This window comes from Schistocerca nitens, chromosome 5 (genome assembly GCF_023898315.1).
Source record: "Schistocerca nitens isolate TAMUIC-IGC-003100 chromosome 5, iqSchNite1.1, whole genome shotgun sequence".
NCBI classification, from domain to species: domain Eukaryota; kingdom Metazoa; phylum Arthropoda; class Insecta; order Orthoptera; family Acrididae; genus Schistocerca; species Schistocerca nitens.
The window spans coordinates 508,890,548-508,911,161 of NC_064618.1; the positions used below are offsets into that span (position 1 = coordinate 508,890,548).

A 20,614-nucleotide genomic window follows, 5' to 3' on the forward strand; every position below is an offset into this window, starting at 1 on the left:
CTACCCCTCCCCCCTCTCCCCTTATTTCTGGTTATGCACAACAAAAATTATTTATTTAAGCTATTGAAGGGGTCTTAATTTCTTAATAGGTTATTCGTGATCCACTGTTCTTCTGGCATGCGTCTGAAATTCTTTCATTATGAAAAAGCTGAGGAATGGGGAAATGAAAGACACTCATCATGGAGTAAATGAATAATGAGCAACAACATACAAGATATACATGCTGGAATTTAAAAGTCGATCTGTATTTTTTAATTTTTTCTGTCAGACCTGCTACAGCTTTCCAGATTCAGTGGTGTGACGGCAAATATTGTCTTAAAGTATGGAGGCAAACATTGCCCTAAAGGTGAGTAACATTTTTGCGGGTCTGTTGTTTGCTTAGCTATAAATGATTGGTTATCTTTGGACCAAGCATTATTTATACCTCGCTTATGTTGGGTGGGAGATGATGATATCCTTACTACTTGTGTAGGCAATATGCTATCAGAGAGAGAAAAAGAAAGATGCAAGCATATGTATCTAGTACAAAGGTGGTTTATTATCAAAGCTACACAGTTCTGCATTAAATGCTGAAGCTTAGTATTGATCCAAACACAAACTATGTTATTTCTGCATACCATAGTTTCATATACACATTCCATGCCTCCTTTCCCCCTCTCTCTTTTCTTGTCCCTCCCTCCAATACCCCACCTTACTGCTGCCCTCCCAGCCCTCTTCCCGCCTTCTTATCCATCATCAACACCTGCTCTGACAACCATACAATATACCCATAGCTCAAAAATGTTGAAAAATTGTTTGTTCTGTACAATATATAGTCAAGTAGAAAAAAATTTCGCTTTTGATGTCTGTCATTGTTCTCATTGCTATATTTGTAATCTTTAGTTCAAAGAATGGTGATGCAGCTTTCCACACTAGCCTGTCCTGTGCAAGTCTCTTCATCTCTGTTTAACTTCTGCAACCCATATCTACTTGGACCTGCTTTCTGTAGTCAGGTCTTGTTCTCTTCCTACAATTTTTACCCGACCACAATTCATCCTTTATCAAATTAGTCGATATTTTATTGAGTACAAGTCACTATGTACTACAAAACACACATTAATTTTTAAGCAATTTTTTATTAAAAAAAATAAATTTTTACCATTTTTGTTATAAGATTTCAAAGTCAGAGTACAAAATATTCTTAGTTTATAAAACCGAACTGACCTTTTAATTGCGATCGGGTGCGTTAATTATGCCGCACGTCTTGAAAGATTTAAATCGTGACTGGTTTATCCACTGACACACTTGTTTCATTGTAGGTCATTTTACAGCTCCTTTCAGCTTGAATTCATGTTGAGTTTCATCCATCTTTCATTTGCTCCACTCTTTTCTCATATACACTTTAAATGGTTGTTTTATCAAGACATCATGAGGTTGCAATTGTGAAATAAGTCCTGACAGAATAACAACAAGTTCTATATTTCCCTGTCTCAGTTTCTCTTTCACAGAATTTTTCAAATGACTACTAAACTGATAGAGCACAAGAAGAGAACTCTTCTTGAATGAAGCACCTTTCCTTGTCTCCCATACTGTGTTAATTTTTAATTTCATACCAGCCGTGTCCATTCAGCCTTTGTAATGTACGTGAACAACTCCTGGCAGTATTTCAGAAGTTTTTATCATTGTTTCACATTTGAAAATGATCATTGGAATAAGTTTATTATCATGAGCACAGCATGAAAGGAAAATAGTGAAGTGTATTTTTTCATGTCAACTTGTTTTTATAGTTACAGTTTTAGCAGCGTTCATGGCAACAGCTCTGTTACTCAGCACATCAAATGTCAGATGAGTTTCATCCAGGTTTGCTATTTGGCTCAGTTCCACACTGATTTTCTTACGATGTTGCAAAAGATAATATTTTCTATTTATGCTCTTGTGGCATTTTCTGAGATATTTTGGTTTTGGTTCTCATGCTAAGTCCATGACACTTCACAAGCCTTGAAGTCTGTCACATTCCACTGTAGAGCCAGCTTATGAATGCGTATTTGAATCATTTTTGACAACACAAATCACTGACAGTTCAGTTCACTGGCACCGTAGACTGCAATGATGCGTCATATGCTGGACAATGTTCTGGGTTTGTGAAGGCGGGGTGGGAAAGAGACAGTGTTATCAATCTTGTGAATCCCCGCAACTCACGTTCGTCGCATCGGTGCACGGCTGGTGGCAGTTGAATTCAGTGTTGCCAGATAGAGATAGGTTTCCCGCGACATTGAATGTATGGCCATTTTTAAGACTGGCAGGAATTTAAATCAAACACCGGAATTTTTATATTAATTTCGAGTATAAGATGCACCTGAACTTGGAGGCAATTTTTCGAAGAAAAAAGTGCACCTTATAGTCCATAAAATATGGTCTCCTTTGATCCCTTGGGATGTGTCCTGTCAATCTGCTGCGTGTGCAAGACACGTACATGGTACTGTGTTCAGGCAATAATAGTATGGCACCTCACATTCAGTATCATCAGTCTCATCCTAGATGGCACATGTACGAGGAATTACCTTGTGATTTTACTAAAGATATTCATGTGGGCCATTCATCTATTAGTACTTTCATCTGACAATATACCGATATTACCATTATTTCAGCCTGAATTTTCCATTGTTAGAATGGTTACATCTGCCACCTTAGGGAGTACTTCTACCAGAACTATTTGATTCATCAACCAAATAGATCACTGGATGACAATCACATGCAGGACGCATGATTTAAGCAACTGCACGCTGAGTCTCAGCCAATTCCAGTTATTGTATTTCAAGTTCCAGCAGTTCTCAGACATTTATCGCTCTGCTATCACTCAACACTCAACACTGTAATTCTTTGCTGTTGCGCACTATTTATCTGAAGTTTCGACCAGTATAGTCATTGGACAGTTTATGCCAAGTGCGTAACATTATTCCAAATGATAGTGAAACTGCTTACACGGTGAGAGACTGAACTCGAACTATCTGAACTTCAGTTAGATAGAAATTATCAACTGTGTTAGGTTAGATTAGGTTCATCAGTCCCACGCCTGCTCACAAAAAAAGGCTTAGTATAGATTTCACAATGTATCTTATTTTAAAATATGGTTGTTATTGTACTTGTGTGTTGTCACTAATGATTTCATCTCTGAGATTTTTGCCTAGTGAAGATTGCATGTCTAGTATGTCAGCAGGCTACTTTCACTTAATAACATACACCTGCGGCAGGAGGTTCACTTGCTGTTACCTCTATGATGGATATGTATTGTAGGTGTATACAACACAGTTAATCACTTATCATAGTCAAGTTTTACTGTAAAGCTTTTTCTCCATGATTCCATTCAGTAGTGCTTCATTAATATGTTATACAGTCTTCTCATTCTGAAGCACCACATTTCAAAAGTTCTGTTCTCTTGATACCTCTCATGTTTAGGCTACTTACACTTCAAACTAACTTTCAGAAAATACTTCCTAACACTTACATTTATATTGGATGTTAACATATTTCTTTTTTTCATAAAACCTTTTGTTGCAACTGCGAGTCTCATTTCCTTATTTTTTTCCTTCTGCATTACCTGATTCAGTTCAGTTATTTCTATTACTTTTCTTTTACACATGTTAATGTTCATCATACAACATCTTTTCAAGGCACTACCCATTCCATTCAACTGGTCTTCACACTCATTTGCCGTCTCTGACAGAATTACAATGTCACTGGCAAACCTCCAAGTTTTTATTTCAACTCCCTGAATTTTAATTCTCTTTCCGAATTTCTCTTTAGTTTCCTTTACTGCCTGTTCAGTGCACATACTGATTAACATTGGGGAAAGGCTGCAAGGGTGTCTCACTCCCCTGCTACCTACTGCCCTCATTACATTTTTACATCACGTTAGTCATACTCCATGGATTATGTGAAGAACGGTCTCTGGGATGTGGAAAACAGTCAAACTATATGTTTTATTGAAATGGAATACAATGAAATGACTTGAAATTACACAAGACTACTTGCTATTTCCAATTATAAAATAATCTGAAATACTACATCAATGAGTTTATGTGAAGAGAGTCACTGTATTTTAATCATGCTACTTTCAGAATTTCAAAGAGTGTATTCCAGTCACTGTTGTCCAAAGCTTGATGTCTGCCAGACTTTTTTTCCATTGGGCATATACTTCAAGGTACATTAATTCGATTTTTTGAAAGAGGGTAGTTCATTAGATGACGACAGGAAAAAAAAAGAACTGAAGTTTTCACTATTTTATAATGAAGAATGTGTCTTGTTGGTTCATTTGATACATATAGAAAGAAGTAAAATGCATTTTATAATTTACGACTAACCTACAACACTGTAGCGGTAACGGCATTTCTGCAGCACCCTTCGACGATACAACATGCGTACAACTACAGTGTGATCACCCTCTTCAGCCAGAGTTCCAGGCTTTGGTCCATGAACCCAGTCCAGCATGAGCTCTGTCAGTGGGAACACTGGGCTGAAATCAAAATTCACAAAATAAATTACTCAAGATTACCACCCTCTAAGCTGTCTCAGAGAAAATATCTTCTGTTTGGGAAGTCCGAGATGATAACTGATGCAGTGGCTGATGGGAGCAGACGTAAAGGGTTCTGCCATTTATGGTCGCCCCATTGAGCTGTCGCACTGACTGTCAGCTTGGATTGTGTGAGTAGCATGTTATATTGTGAAGCACACAAAGTATTGAAAACACATCTTATAGCACACATACAGAACAATAAGTTTAAACCTGATTTGCCAATGGACACAATGTTATAATATAATGTAATGTACACTGATGACCATCTACATTATATTATGACCATCTACTTAAAAATGTGTTGGTCTACTTCTAGATCGCAATTCAGCACCGATTCTGTGTACTATGTGTTCGACAAGTACTTGAGAGGTTTCCAGAGGTATACGGCACCAGATGCCTACGCACAGGTCATACACTTTCCATACTATTTACGGACGACAGTTGGTTTGTCGGCATAGAGCTGGCACCCAACAGCGTCCCAGATTGGTTTCATCGGATTCAGATAAGCCGAATTTGATGGCCAAAACGTCAACGTGAGTTCAGTATCGTGCTCCTCAAATAATTGCAGCACGATTCTGGCCTTGTGACACGGAGCGTTATCCTGCTGGAAGATGTCATCTCTATTGGGGAGGACATCATGCATAAAGGGCTACAGGTGTTCCCTAATAAGCTTCACTGCAAGTTTAAACACAGCCAAAACCTCTCAGACAAACAGAAGCTAAACGATGTCAAAGTTAGCATAAGGAGGGCTATGCGTGAAGCATTTAGTGAATTCGAAAGTAAAATTCTATGTACCGACTTGACAGAAAATCCTAGGAAGTTCTGGTCTTACGTTAAATCAGTAAGTGGATCGAAACAGCATATCCAGACACTCTGGGATGATGATGGCATTGAAACAGAGGATGACACGCGTAAAGCTTAAATACTAAACACCTTTTTCCAAAGCTGTTTCACAGAGGAAGACTGCACTGCAGTTCCTTCTCTAAATCCTCACACGAACGAAAAAATGGCTGACATCGAAATAAGTGTACAAGGAATAGAAAAGAATTGAAATCACTCAACAGAGGAAAGTCCATTGGACCTGAAGGGATACCAATTCGATTCTACACAGAGTACGCGAAAGAACTTGCCCCCCTTCTAACAGCCGTGTGCCGCAAGTCTCTAGAGGAATGAAAGGTTCCAAATGATTGGAAAAGAGCACAGGTAGCCCCAGTTTTCAAGAAGGGTCGTAGAGCAGATGCGCAAAACTATAGGCCTATTTCTCTGACACTGATCTGTTGTAGAATTTTAGAACATGTTTTTTGCTTGCGTATCATATCATTTCTCAAAAATGGTTCAAATGGCTCTGAGCACTATGGGACTCAACTGCTGAGGCCATTAGTCCCCTAGAACTTAGAACTAGTTAAACCTAACTAACCTAAGGACAACACAAACATCCATGCCCGAGGCAGGAGTCGAACCTGCGACCGTAGCGGTCTTGCGGTTCCAGACTGCAGCGCCTTTAACCGCACGGCCACTTCGGCCGGCGCATATCATTTCTGGAAACTCAGAATCTACTCTCTAGGAATCAACATGGATTCCGGAAACAGCGATCGTGTGAGACCCAACTCGCTTTATTTGTTCATGAGACCCAGAAAATACTAGATACAGGCTCCCAGGTAGATGCCATTTTCCTTGACTTCCGGAAGGCGTTCGATACAGTTCCGCACTGTCGCCTGATAAACAAAGTAAGAGCCTACGGAATATCAGACCAGCTGTGTGACTGGATTGAAGAGTTTTTAGCAGACAGAACACAGCATGTTGTTATCAATGGAGAGACGTCTACAGACGTTAAAGTAACCTCTGGCGTGCCACAGGGGAGTATTATGGGACCATTGCTTTTCACAATATATATAAATGACCTAGTAGATAGTGTCGGAAGTTCCATGCGGCTTTTCGCGGATGATGCTGTAGTATACAGAGAAGTTGCAGCATTAGAAAACTGTAGCGAAATGCAGGAAGATCTGCAGCGGATAGGCACTTGGTGCAGGGAGTGGCAACTGTCCCTTAACAGAGACAAATGTAATGTATTGCGAATACATAGAAAGAAGGATCCTTTATTGTATGATTATATGATAGCGGAACAAACACTGGTAGCAGTTACTTCTGTAAAATATCTGGGAGTATGCGTACGGAACGATTTGAAGTGGAATGATCATATAAAATTAATTGTTGGTAACGCGGGTGACAGGTTGAGATTCATTGGGAGAGTCCTTAGAACATGTAGTCCGTCAACAAAGGAGGTGGCTTACAAAACACTCGTTCGGCCTATACTTGAGTATTGTTCATCAGTGTGGGATCCGTACCAGATCGGGTTGAGAGAGGAGATAGAGAAGATCCAAAGAAGAGCGGCGCGTTTCGTCACAGGGTTATTTGGTAACGTGATAGCGTTACGGAGATGTTTAGCAAACTCAAGTGACAGACTCTGCAAGAGAGGCGCTCTGCATCGCGGTGTAGCTTGCTGTCCAGGTTGCGTTTCTGGATGAGGTATCGAATATATTGCTTCCCGCTACTTCTACCTCCCGAGGAGATCACGAATGTAAAATTAGAGAGATTCGAGCGCGCACGGAGGCTTTCCGACAGTCGTTCTTCACGCGAACCATACGCGAGTGGAACAGGAAAGGGAGGTAATGACAGTGGCACGTAAAGTGCCCTCCGCCACACACCGTTGGGTGGCTTGCGGAGTATAAATGTAGATGTAGATAATGTTCACGTAGTCCGCAGCTGTCATGGTGCCTTCGATTACTACTGCTGATCCCATGGGAGCCCACAATACTGATCCCACCAACCTGCGTCCTTGTGCTGGCTGCTTGTTTGTAGAAGCCGTTTACCTGGATAACAGCGTATCTGAACACGACCATCGACCTAGTTTAACAATAAACGGGATTCATCCGACCAGACGTCACGATTCCATTGATCCGTGGTCCAATCTCGACGATCCCGAGCCCACAGCAATCAAAACTGACGATGTTGTTGGGTCAATATGGAAACGCGTAGCGGTCCTCTGCTGCGGAACACCGTGTTCAACATTGAGCGCTGAACGGTGTGCTCCAAAACACGTGTGCCACTGTATTCTGTCGTCAAATCTGCCACAGATCGCCGCCTAAGCCATTTTAGAGAGCGGGCAAGCCTGCTATCTCTACGTTCTGTGATGGAGTAGGGACGTCCAACTTCTTGTCGCCTACTCGTGCTTTCAGCATTCCTCAACCACTTTCCATAGGTGCTCACGTCAGGAGCACGTGATTAGCCGAGCAGCTTCGCCGTTTCCGAGATGCTCTCTCCCAGGCACTGGGCCACAGCAATCTGGCTTCTGTCAAAGTCACTTAAGTTGGCGCATTTCCGCATTTGCGCCACTCATTGTCATTAGAATGATTCCTCATTCGTCTCTGCTCTGCTCACATACTTCTCTTACCGCATTATGTGCCCTCCGCGCCACCTTGCGGTGGGCAGTGGTCATAATGTTTTGCTCATCAGTGTACAATGTAATACATGTCTCTCCTCTCCTCCACTTGCCACAGTGTGAGGAACAGCCAGTGTGCATAGTTGACCAAAAGTCGCTATTGCATACCTTCTTATTCATCCTCTAAAAGAAGTTATTTTCAAGTTTCCTCTATCCTCTCGTCTGATCTTCCGTTTTTTCACCCGTACTGACCGTTTTCTTCTTGTCGTGCTGACCAGTGCTGCAGCATATAATGCAGTTTCTGCACAGTAATCAAGAACTGATAATTTCCTATTAGCACTTGCCACCATAATAACTTTTTCCCTGTGCTTGTACTTTGTGGCCCATGCAACAACACGCGACTTTTCCTGTTTGCTTTTGCACGCGCTTTATTGTACGCCTTAAGAAACGTGTAAGTGTGCACAATCTGACCTGTTAATGTTTTTGCTACTGTCATCACCCAGTCCTGATCAAAGTAATGCAAGAATGAAAAGTTATTTGCATCACATGCACATGTTATAAGCGTTGAGTGTATTTTTACTTTTGTTATATGTATAGTATACATCGGAACTTAATGTATATTGTTAGCTGCCTCAAGTGGAAGAAGTACTTTGTTGGTGCTACACAATTTTTGCAATTTTGACTCTGGTAAACTGACACTGCTGTGTTCATTTTTGGGACACTAGAGTAAATGGTGTCACAAATTCAGACAACTGTAAGCAAAAAGAAATCCATACAATTCTCACGTTTATCTACATATATTAACTGACTACCGGATTTTCCATTGGCTGAGACCACGTGTGCCGCAAAGGTCGGATTCGAAATTCTAGCTTTTAATATTTTGCTGTTCGTGTCATTTTCGCTTAATCTTTCATCGATTGTGCCAGTATTCATGTTCATCATGATATAGCCTATATTGTACTTTCGAACATTAGCAAATGCACGAAAAGCTCGTACTGTGTCGTCAATTGTAAACGTAATTTACGTTTTCAGATATTTTTGACAACAGTGCCCTCGTTCAAAAATGGTCGTTCCACAATTTATTTGTATCTTTATGTGAAAAAAATGTACTTTTGAGAGTTTTCTAACGCTTGCGAGTGTTTGTGCTTAATACGATTTTAGCAGTAGTATCTACCTTTGCTAAAAAAAATATTTCACCCCAAATAATAATGCAATCTACATGAATAAAGGCGTATTTTCTTTAGAATTTTCATGTTATGAATGTTGTGCATAGCATAATATCACAGTAAAACAGCGTTTATCATTTACAATTACTGTAAATAATTATTATATCGTGTCACATTAGTTGTCTCTTTAACAGGGCGGTATATTATCAACATTTATCATCAGTTAATGCTATTGTCGAATTTGTTAGTGATCGTAACTTCAAAATCGTTTCTAAGAAACAGAAAATTTATATCACGTTTTATGTCGTCGCAATAGGTATGTCGTTTTGGTTGTTAACCGCTTCAGTTTTTAAAGGCAACTGGCAATGCTCGTACCATATCAGACCCATAAATTAAAAGAGTATCAGCAAGATTAGTTTAAAGTTGTTTATTTAATGTTCCATAAAATACTGCAACAAACACAATGCACCCCTCCACTCTGTACATTGTCCTCGGGCAGGAGGTGTGTTCGTTGCTGTTCGTAAGCGGTTAGAAATCTCGTTGACTACAATCAAACACTGGAATTTGCTGCAGGTCGGTGTGTTGAGGAAGACTCATGTACTGGTATCAGAAATACCAAAAGTAGAAGAGACAATATGCTGTGGAGACGGTCTCTTTTACAGCAAATACAGGATCTATCGCTACTTGATCATTTAACTGTGAGTGGTGTGTCAGTGGTAGGTCTAGGCACCATGTAAAGATGAGATAGAGACCAGGGAGAACTCAGGGCGTTATAACCACATCATAACGAATAAGTTCGGAGTGCTCTCTCTCACTGAAACTGTAGATGAGCCAGTGAGACTCACTTCAACTGTCAGGAAACGAGTGGAGGCAAACACAATACTTTGGCGTCTATTACTCGCCGACAGTTCACAAGTACGATGTATAATCTCAGCAAGGGGTATGAAAGAACACTAGGCGCACATAGTGAGTGTGCCTGGGACCGTTTTGCAACATTTTGAAGAAACGATTCCGGTACCCATTGATGGATCAGGGAGCAACGAACTGCAGATTATGGCACACGTTGGGTCAAATGATGCCCTTCTGGGTTCCGAAGTCATATCTGGATCTTTCCAGCTAATGGAAATGAAGTTTGAAAATACCAGCCTTTGCTCAAGGAGTTTCAATGAAATTCGCAATCTGCAGCTCTCTGGTTCTAATTCGAGTGGAAGGCTTGAACCAGAGACTGCAAAGGTTCTGTGACAAGCTAGGCTTCGACTTCCTAGACTTGCGCCATAAGACTGAGAACTGCAAGGTCCTCTAAATCGATCAGATGTACGCTACCAAGGTAGCTGACTGTGTGTAGGTGTACACAAAGTTTTCTTTAGATTGAGCGACTCTCTATCCAGTCCGATAATGCTAGCTGTAGAAGACACCACAGTGTCAGTGTAAGATACAAAGAAATGCCACCTCCCCCCCCCACCCCCCTGCCGGCCGGAGTGGCCGAGCGGTTCTAGGCGCTTCAGTCTAGCACCGCGCGACCGCTACGGTCGCTGGTTCGAATCCTGCATCGGGCATGGATGTGTGTGATGTCCTTAGGTTAGTTAGCTTTAAGTAGTTCTAAGTTCTAGGGGACTGTTAAGTCCCACAGTGCTCTGAGCCATTTGAACCATTTGATGCCCCTCCGCCCCCCTCCCCGCCAACAAGCGAGAATATTAAATGGTTAACAGTAGAAACATTCGCAAAAAAGTGCTGGAGTCTGAAGTGTTTCTAAAAGGAAATAACGCTCACATAATACTGACAGAAAAAACCGACTAAAGCCCGAGATTCACAAAAAACGAGATTTTTGGACAAAATTTAAGCGTTTGCGAACGGACACGCTAATGGGAAATGGAGGTGATGTATTTTTCGCAATAGACAAGAACTTCAAATCCACTGAGATAGAAACGGAAGCTGCATGCGGGACACAGTGTCAATAAACCTGTAACTGAATTCTCATATCGTCCCGATGTAACTGAAAACTGTAGAGGAAACCTCAGTTAGCTAGTATGTAAGTTCCCCAGTCATTCTGTAATCATCCGTAAGTCAACTGGGGTAATTACCGTCTTTTTAGATGTGCGCGTGAAAAGACACTGAGAAACATTACTAAAAACCTCCCCTGAGAGCTACCTAGAACAGGCAGTTTGGAGTCCTCTATTTATAGAAATACATTATATCTAATGACAGCAAATCAACTGATCTCTTTTACGATGTTCACATTCAAACTGGTATGAGTAACCATGAGGTAGTTGTAGCAACAATGATTACAAAAGGCAACTAAAGCAAATTCAGTTAACTACATAAAGAGGCGATAATATCATATATCAATGAGGGACTTGAAACTTTTACTTCAGGACAGGGCCATGTAGAGGAATTATGACTTGAGTTTAAAAGAATAAATAACAATGCACTGGACAGATATGTACACAGTAGAACAGTTCATGATGAGAAGGACCCTGCATGGTATACATTCATCGTAGAGAAATTTCTGCAGGAATAGAGACTATTGCATACTAGACGTAAAACAAAGTATAGGGGAACAGATAGAGAGATGCTACACGCAATGGGTTTGGTTGTCAAGAGGGCAATGCGTGTAGCATTCAACGGCTACTGTAGCAGAATATTATCGAATGACCTCTCAAAAAACCCGAAGAAATTGGGAGGATATGTAAAGGTTGTAGTGGCACCACAGTTAGTATCCAGATACTCATGGACGAGAAAGAAACTGAAATTTCCGTAGCAAAGCAAACGAAGAAATTCTTAACCCTATTTCCAAACGTTAATGGACGAGACAGAAGCTGCAATTTCCGTAGCAAAGCAAAGCAAATGCAGAAATTCTTAGCCCCGTTTTCAAACGTTCCTTCACAAAGGAAAATCCAGAAGCACTGCTCCAGTTTCATTCAAGTACCAATACAAAGATAAGTGAAATAGATATTAGTTTCATTGGCGTTGAGAAACAGTTGAAATCGTTAAAACCGAGCAAAACTCGAGGGCCTAATAGAATCTCTAGAAGATTCTACACCGAATTTTCGGCTATGTTAGCTCCTCGTTAAACTAAAGTATACCGAAGATCCCTCAAACTGTGTCAAGTGGTTGGAAGAAAGCACAGGTCACACCAATTTATAAGAAGGGTTATTAGAAATGATCCGCAAAACTGCCGTCCAATATCCTTGACATCCGTTTGCTGTAGAATCTTAGACCATCTTCTGAACTCAAATGTGATGAGATATCTCCAACAGAGTGACTCTCTCCGTGGCAACTAGCATGGGTTCCAGAAACATCGATCATGTGAAACCCAACTCGCATTTTTCTCACAGGACATCTTGAAAGTCATGGAGCAAGGTAGTCAGGTACAGATGCACTGTTACCTGACTTCCGAAAGGCGTTTGACTCTGTGCCGCATGTACGCTTATTATCGGAAATACGATCATGTGGGGTATCAAGTGATATTTGTGAATAGACTGAAGATTTTAAGATGCGGAAAACACGGCATATAATCTTATATGGAGTATCACCGACAGATGTGGTAGTAACAAAGTTGGTCGAAAGATTGAACGGTGCACAGATAACTTAGTCTTGGTACTGACTTCCTTCTTGCAGAAGAGAGTAGATCGTAGCTGAGCGCTCACTGCATTAGCTTTGCTACACCCCGCTTCCAGTTCTTTCACTATGTTGCCATCCTGTGAGAATATGCGTACTAAGTACTTGATACCGTCCACCTGTTCTAACTTTGTTCCGCCTATTTGGCACTAAATCCGTTTATATCTCTTTTCCACTGACATTACTTTCGTTTTGGAGGTGGTAATCTTCATACAATAGTCCTTACATTTCTGATCTATCTCTGAAATATTACTTTGCAAACTTTCAATCGAACCTGCCATCACAACTAAGTCATCCGAATATGCGAGACTGCTTATTTTGTGTTCACATATCTTAATCTCACCCAGACAGTCTATTGTTTTCAACATATGATCCATAAATAATATGAACAACAGTGGAGACAGGTTGCAGCCTTGTCTTACCTTTGAAACTACTCTGAACCATGAACTCAATTTACCGTCAACTCTAACTGCTGCCTGACTGTCTATGTAAAGACCTTTAATTGCTTGCAAAAGTTTGCCTCCTATTCCATAATCTCGTAGAACAGACAATAACTTCCTCCTAGGAACCCGGTCATATGCCTTTTCTAGATCTATAAAGCATAGATACAATTTCCTGTTCCACTCGTAACACTTCCCCATTATTTGCCGTAAGCTAAAGATCTGGTCCTGACAACCTCTAAGAGGCCTAAACCCACACTGATTTTCATCCAATTGGTCCTCAACTAATACTCGCACTTTCCTTTCAACAATACCTGAGAAGATTTTACCCAAAATGCTGATTAAAGAGATACCTCTGTAGTTGTTACAATCTTTTCTGTTTCCATGTTTAAAGATTGGTGTGATTACTGTTTTCGTCCAGTCTGATGGAACCTGTCCCGACTCCCACGCCATTTCAATTATCCTGTGTAGCCATTTAAGACCTGACATTCCACTGTATTGGATGAGTTCCGACTTAATTTCATCCACCCCAGCCGCTTTATTGCGCTGCAATCTATTGACCATTTTCTCCACTTCCTCAAATGTGATTCTATTTGCATCAACATTCCTATCTCATTGTACATCGAAATCTGAAACATTACTGATCGTATTTTCACCTACATTGAGCAACTCTTCAAAATATTCTCTCCATCTGCCCAAGGCATCAACAGGATTCACCAGCAGTTTTCCTGACCTGTCCAAAATACTTGTCATTTCCTTCTTACCTCCCTTTCGAAGACTGCTAATTACACTCCAGAATGGTTTTCCAGCAGCTTGATCCAAAGTCTATAACCTGTTTCCAAAGTCTTCCCAAGATTTCTTCTTGCATGCTGCAATTATTTGTTTGGCTTTGTTTCTTTCTTCAACATAACTTTCTCTGTCTACCTGAGTTCTAGTATGTAGCCATTTTCGATACGCCTTCTTTTTCCTTTTACAGGCTGCCTTGACTGTGTTAATCACCTTGCAGACAATATTAATAGTGAGCTCAGACTTTTCGAAAATGATGTAGTTATCTATAATGAGGTATTGTTTGAAAAAAGCTGCACAAATATCCAGCCGGATGTCGACAATATGTCTAAATGGGGTGTCCATGTGGTGCAAAGATTGGCAACTTGCTTTAAATGTTCGGAAATGTAAAACTGTGCGCTTCACAAAACAGAAAAACGTAGTGCCTTACCTCTATAAGGTCAATAAGCCACAAATGGAATCGGTCTACTCACACAAACACCTTGGTGTAAAAATTTGTAGGGATATGAAACCGGCCGGCCAGTGTGGCCGAGCGGCTCTAGGCACTTCAGTCTGGAATCGCGCGACCGCTACGGTCGCAGGTTCGAATCCTGCCTCGGGCATGGATGTGTGTAATGTCCTTAGGTTAGTTAGATTTAAGTAGTTCTAAGTTCTAGGGGACTGATGCCCTCAGATGTTAAGTCCCATAGTGCTCAGAGCCATTTTTGATATGAAACGGAATGACCACATAAATTTAGTCGTAGGTAAAGCATGCGGCAGACTTCGGTTCAGTGGGGGATTACTGCGGAAAAGTAGTCAGTCTACAAAGGAGATTGCTTTCCAGTCACTCGTCCGACCTATCCTGGAATATTGCTCAAGTGTGTGGGATCCGTACCAAATAGGAGTGTTAGGGCATATTGAAAGAACAAAAGGAAGGACGGCACGAATGGTCACAAGTTTATTTGACTCATGGGAGAGTTTCACTGAGATTCTGAAAGAACTGAACTGGCAGACGGTTGAAGATAGACGCAATATATCTCGGGAAAACCTACTTAGAAAGTTTCTATAACTAACTGTACGATGGATCTAAGAATATTCTACGAACTCTATGTCTCGCCCGCATGGGGATCGTGAAGACAAGATTAGAGTAATAAAAGCACGCACAGAGACTTTTAAGCAGTCATTATTCTAACGCTCCATACGTGAGTGGAACGGGAAGAAGCCCTGATAACTGACCCTCTGCCATGCACTTCACAGTGGTCTGCAGAGTATAGATGTAAATGTAAATGTAGCTGTAGATGTACAGGAGGATGACAAAAATATGGAAACCCCATAACCGCAACACACCGCCAAGCCTAATACTGTGTAGGAAACCCGACGCATTCAAATAAGCTTCCATTCTCCTCAGAATGGGTAAATACAGGACCCGTATCGTTTTCAAGTGGATCTTACACTACTCTTACAACAAAACAGAGGCAATTTCAGGTAGCGATGATGGAGGTGGGTAGCGATCACACACCGTTCTGTCCGAAGTAGACCACAATGGCTTAATAATATAGAGATCTGGTGACTTCGGAGGCCAGGGTGCCTTGTGTTCACAAAACCTGTCGTAGTCGATGCAAGCTGTGTGAACAGGGGCGTTGTCGTCCTGGATCTCATCATCACCATTGCCGAACAAACATTGAGTCATGGAATGGACCTGATCAGCCAAAATGGTCACATAATGGTTCAAATGGCTCTGAGCACTATGGGACTTAACATCTATGGTCATCAGTCCCCTAGAACTTAGAACTACTTAAACCTAACTAACCTAAGGACATCACACAACACCCAGCCATCGGTCACATAATCCTTGGCAGTAATGCGACTTAGCAGAATAACCATGAGGCACATGAAACACCGCAGTGTGACTGCCCAAATCATCACCGAACCCCCACCAAGTAAACTCGGTCAGAAGTTGGAGACTGTGTGAAACAAGACTCATCCGACCAAACGACTTTCTTCCATTGCTTCACAGCCCAGGTATGTTGGCTTCGCTGGTGCGTGGCTTTGGAATTCCATCTCCGTCTTTAATTCCCTGCCTATGGAGATTCCTTCGTGTTGTTTTGACGCTGATAGGAATCATGAGTGCAACATTCATTTCTGCAGGGACTTTTGAGCTGTCGTCCTCTTATTTTTCGTCACAATCTTTTTCAATGATCGTCTGTCACGATCATCAATGCACACATTCTTCCACGTTGTGACTTAGTGGGTGATATTTTGTCGCCTTCCCTGTATGGAGAATAAAATTTCGATACAGTGCCTGTTAAAACGCACAGTATTCGATAAACTTTTTATCGAAACCGTATTTTTCAAATTGGTGGGAAACATAACTTGTCAAAGGTACATACGATTTTGATCAGAATTTGATGCTGATATTCACAATTCAATTATCTGTCAGCATACACAGCCATTTTGATGCATCTTCGATGGTCTATTTTCGATCCACACTTTTGTCTCTATTTTTTGGGTGAAGAAAATGAAATTTTAATCACCCTGTCACTAAAATGTTAAAATTTATTTTTTCAGTTATCCTATGTACGTTGATTGAAAATATATTGACAATGACATATACAAAATTATTTTGATACAGTTTCAATATGAGGACTTTTGGAATTCCCACAGGTGACCAATGTTCTGGTAGCAAGAGGTCCTTCCACCTGAGGCAGTGGTTACAGAGAGGATCCAATGTGGACACAAAAGTGATTTCTTAAGACAAAGATGTAAGGAAAAAAGTATATCATCAATTTAGCATAACTTATTATTTTACTTGAAAAAGTCACGAAAAATCTCATATTTGCAACGTGTTCGAGCAAGACTACCCCCTTAACAAGAGGGAACGAGTTGACGTGTAGGACGTGACCGAAGTGCCACCATTCTCAGACTAGGCCTACTCGCAAAACTAAAGCAGGAAGGAAGGAAGCCAGTATAGCACTGCCGTCAATAGCGGCGCCTTGATTTCTGACGAATGCAACCCTCAACACTGGCCTCACGCTGGTTCCGATTCTGATCTCTACAGATGTTTCCGTAAGAGCGTGCAAAAATTGAACAGGAGACAGACGATGCTCCACTGAGCAATTTGAGGTAAGTAACCTGGGGTCAGAGAAGCCAGCTTAAGGAGATAACAGGAATAAAATCATAGTACTGTGTACATTTTTATTTACATTAGTTACAAAACTGGTTCAAATGGCTCTGAGCACTATGGGACTTAACTTCTGAGGTCATCAGTCCCCTAGAACTTAGAACTACTTAAACCTAACTAACCTAAGGACATCACACACATCCATGCCCGAGGCAGGATTCGAACCTGCGACCGTAGCGGTCGCGCGGTTCCAGACTGTAGCACCTAGAACCGCTCGTTACATTAGGTACAATAAACTCCAAATATCGTCATTGACACAACGAACGTGCCATTTGTAGTGTATCTTATAACATGTGCTGAAGCTGACGGCCAACAACCTCAATGCACGCATAACATTGGCGAAGAAGGTTCTGACGCACCATAATAAATATCCCTGGCGTGTTTCAAATTACAACACAGGTAGCTACAATTCTGGCAACTAATTCCCTCTCCATATCCACTGGGGCCTCATACACAAGTGACTTTAGATATCACCTTTGGAAATAATCAAGGGGGTTCAGGTCAGGTGATGTCGCGGGCCATGGGATAGGACCTTTCCTTCCAATCCGGTGACCAGGAAATATATTCTAGTAATCAGGTTCGTCATTCTCGTTTCCTTGCAGGAAATAAAGAATATACATGTAAATAAACAGGACAGTGCTTGTAAATTTGTCCGCATATTAGTTGTAAATAAGCTGGAAGACAGTAATCCTAGACAACGCGGTAAACAAGTTTATTTCCGTATCTCCTTAACCTGGCTTCTCCGACCCCAGGTCCCCTACCTCAAATTGTTCAGTGAAGTATTCTCTATGTCCTGTTACATTTTTTCACCCTCTTACGGAAACTACCTGTGTGGTTCATTCCAAATTACTTTAGGATTGACCGTTCGGCAGGAGCTCATGGAGGCGCGGGGTAGAACACATGTGTAATCTTACATCTCGTTCAACTCGCTCATACAGACGACCTATGCGCGTTATAAATTTAGAGCTTGTATCAATGTGGTCAGAGAGAGCTGTAATATTTTTTCACTTTAGTTTTATTTGCAGAAATACATTTTTGAGACGATATACGGACAGTTTACGAAAATGCATTTTAGGACGACGTAACAGAATTTTAGACATGTGGAAAACTTTTTTGTTATTCAAGTTAGGTGGACACATTAAGCCACTGAAATTTTAAGGATGCGTAACATTTTCATCTACTCCACACCGAAACTCTCGCACAGTTTTCTGACACGAGATAATTTCAGTTAAATGTGACACACAATTGGACTGGTCGCACGTCAAGTAGGCTACTAACAAAGGAAAGTCCCCGTCGTACCCCTGTCAGATTTAGTGGTAAAATGACCCTGTGGATAACCCGTCAAAAACTGAACACACATAAAGCATCAAAACAGGAAGGAAGTGTTCTGAACTGTGAAAAAAAAATAAAAAAATAGAAACAGTGAACGGTCGAAGCTGAAGACGTGTGACACCCAGCTAACTGCCAGAACAACGATGTCACGGTGTTCTACTCTGGATCGGGAAATCTGTGTTCCAATCTCCATCCTGCCCCATTTTATCAGAAAATTTGAACTTTTCGTCCGGTTATTAAAGTGACTGTTCTTCTTCTGTAACCTTGGCAATTATCATGCTATATACATTGGTTACAGAAGGTCCGCCCCCGGTAGTTGAGTTGTCAGCGCAACAGAATGTCAGTCCTAAGGGCCCGCTCAGGGACTGGGTGTTGTTGTTGTTGTGGTCCTCAGTCCTGAGACTGGTTTGATGCAGCTCTCCATGCTACTCTATCCTGCGCAAGCTTCTTCATCTCCCAGTACCTAGTGCAACCTACATCCTTCTGAATCTGCTTGGTGTATTCATCTCTTGGTCTCCATCTACGATTTTTACCCTCCACGCTGCCCTCCAATACTAAATTGGTGATCCCTTGATGCCTCAGAAAATGTCCTACCAATCGATCCCTTCTTCTAGTCAAGTTGTGCCACTAACTTCTCTTCTCCCCAATCCTATTCAACACCTCCTCATTAGTTATGTGATCTACCCATCTAATCTTCAGCATTCTTCTGTAGCATCACATTTCGAAAGCTTCTATTCTCTTCTTGTCTAAACTATTTATCGTCCATGTTTCACTTCCATACACGGCTACATTCCATACAAATACTTTCAGAAACGACTTCCTGACACTTAAATCTATACTCGATGTTAACAAATTTCTCTTCTTCAGAAACGCTTTCCTTGCCATTGCCAGTCTACATTTTATATCCTCTCTACTTCGACCATCATCAGTTATTTTGCTCCCCAAATAGCAAAACTCCTTTACTACTTTAAGTGTCACATTTCCTAATCTAATTCCCTCAGCATCACCCGACTTAATTCGACTACATTCCATTATCCTCGTTTTGCTTTTGTTGATGTTCATCTTATATCCTCCCTTCAAGGCACTATCCATTCCATTCAATTGCTCTTCCAAGTCCTTTGCTGTCTCTGACAGAATTACAATGTCATCGGCGAACCTCAAAGTTTTTATTTCTTCTCCATGGATTTTAATACTTACCCAGAATTTTTCTTTTGTTTCCTTCACTGCTTGCTCAATATACAGATTGAATAATATCGGGGAGAGGCTACAACCCTGTCTCACTCCCTTCCCAACCACTGCTTCCCTTTCATGCCCCTCAATTCTTATAACTGCCATTTGGTTTCTATACAAATTGTAAATAGCCTTTCGCTCCCTACATTTTACCCCTGCCACATTCAGAATTTGAAAGAGAGTATTCCAGTCAACATTGTCAAAAGCTTTCTCTAAGTCTACAAATGGTAGAAACGTAGGTTTGCCTTTCCTTAATCTAGCTTCTAAGATAAGCCGTAGGGTCAGCATTGCCTCACGTGTTCCAATATTTCTACGGAATCCAAACTGATCTTCCCCTAGGTCGGGTTCTACTAGTTTTTCCATTCGTCTGTATAGAATTCGCGTTAGTATTTTGCAGCTGTGACGTATTAAACTGATAGTTCGGTAATTTTCACATCTGCTTTCTTTGGGATAGGAATTATTATATTCTTTTTGAAGTCTGAGGGTATTTCGCCTGTCTCATACATCTTGCTCACCAGATGGTAGAGTTTTGTCAGGACTGTCTCTCCCAAGGCTGTCAGTAGTTCTAATGGAATGTTGTCTACTCCCAGGGTCTTGTTTCGACTCAGGTCTTTCAGTGCTCTGTCAAACTCTTCACGCAGTATTATATCTCCCATTTCATCTTCATCTACCTCCTCTTCCATTTCCATAATATTGTCCTCAAGTACATCGGCCTTGTATAGACCCTATATATACTCCTTCCATCTTTCTGCTTTCCCTTCTTTGCTTAGAACTGGGTTTCCATCTGAGCTCTTGATATTCATACATGTGGTTCTCTTTTCTCCAAAGGTCTCTCTAATTTTCCTGTAGGCAGTATCTATCTTACCCCTAGTGAGATAGGCCTCTATATTT

At 41.1% G+C, this 20,614-nt stretch overlaps 1 protein-coding gene across 1 annotated transcript in view; it reads right to left on the minus strand.

Annotated features, from left to right (window-relative positions):
• Positions 1-20,614, minus strand: part of LOC126260817 (uncharacterized) — a 955,955-nt gene that overhangs the window by 79,361 nt on the left and 855,980 nt on the right. The window contains exon 8 of the mRNA XM_049958191.1: positions 4,341-4,492. Coding sequence (XP_049814148.1) covers positions 4,341-4,492 — 152 coding nt within the window. The remainder of the gene's footprint in view (positions 1-4,340; positions 4,493-20,614) is intronic.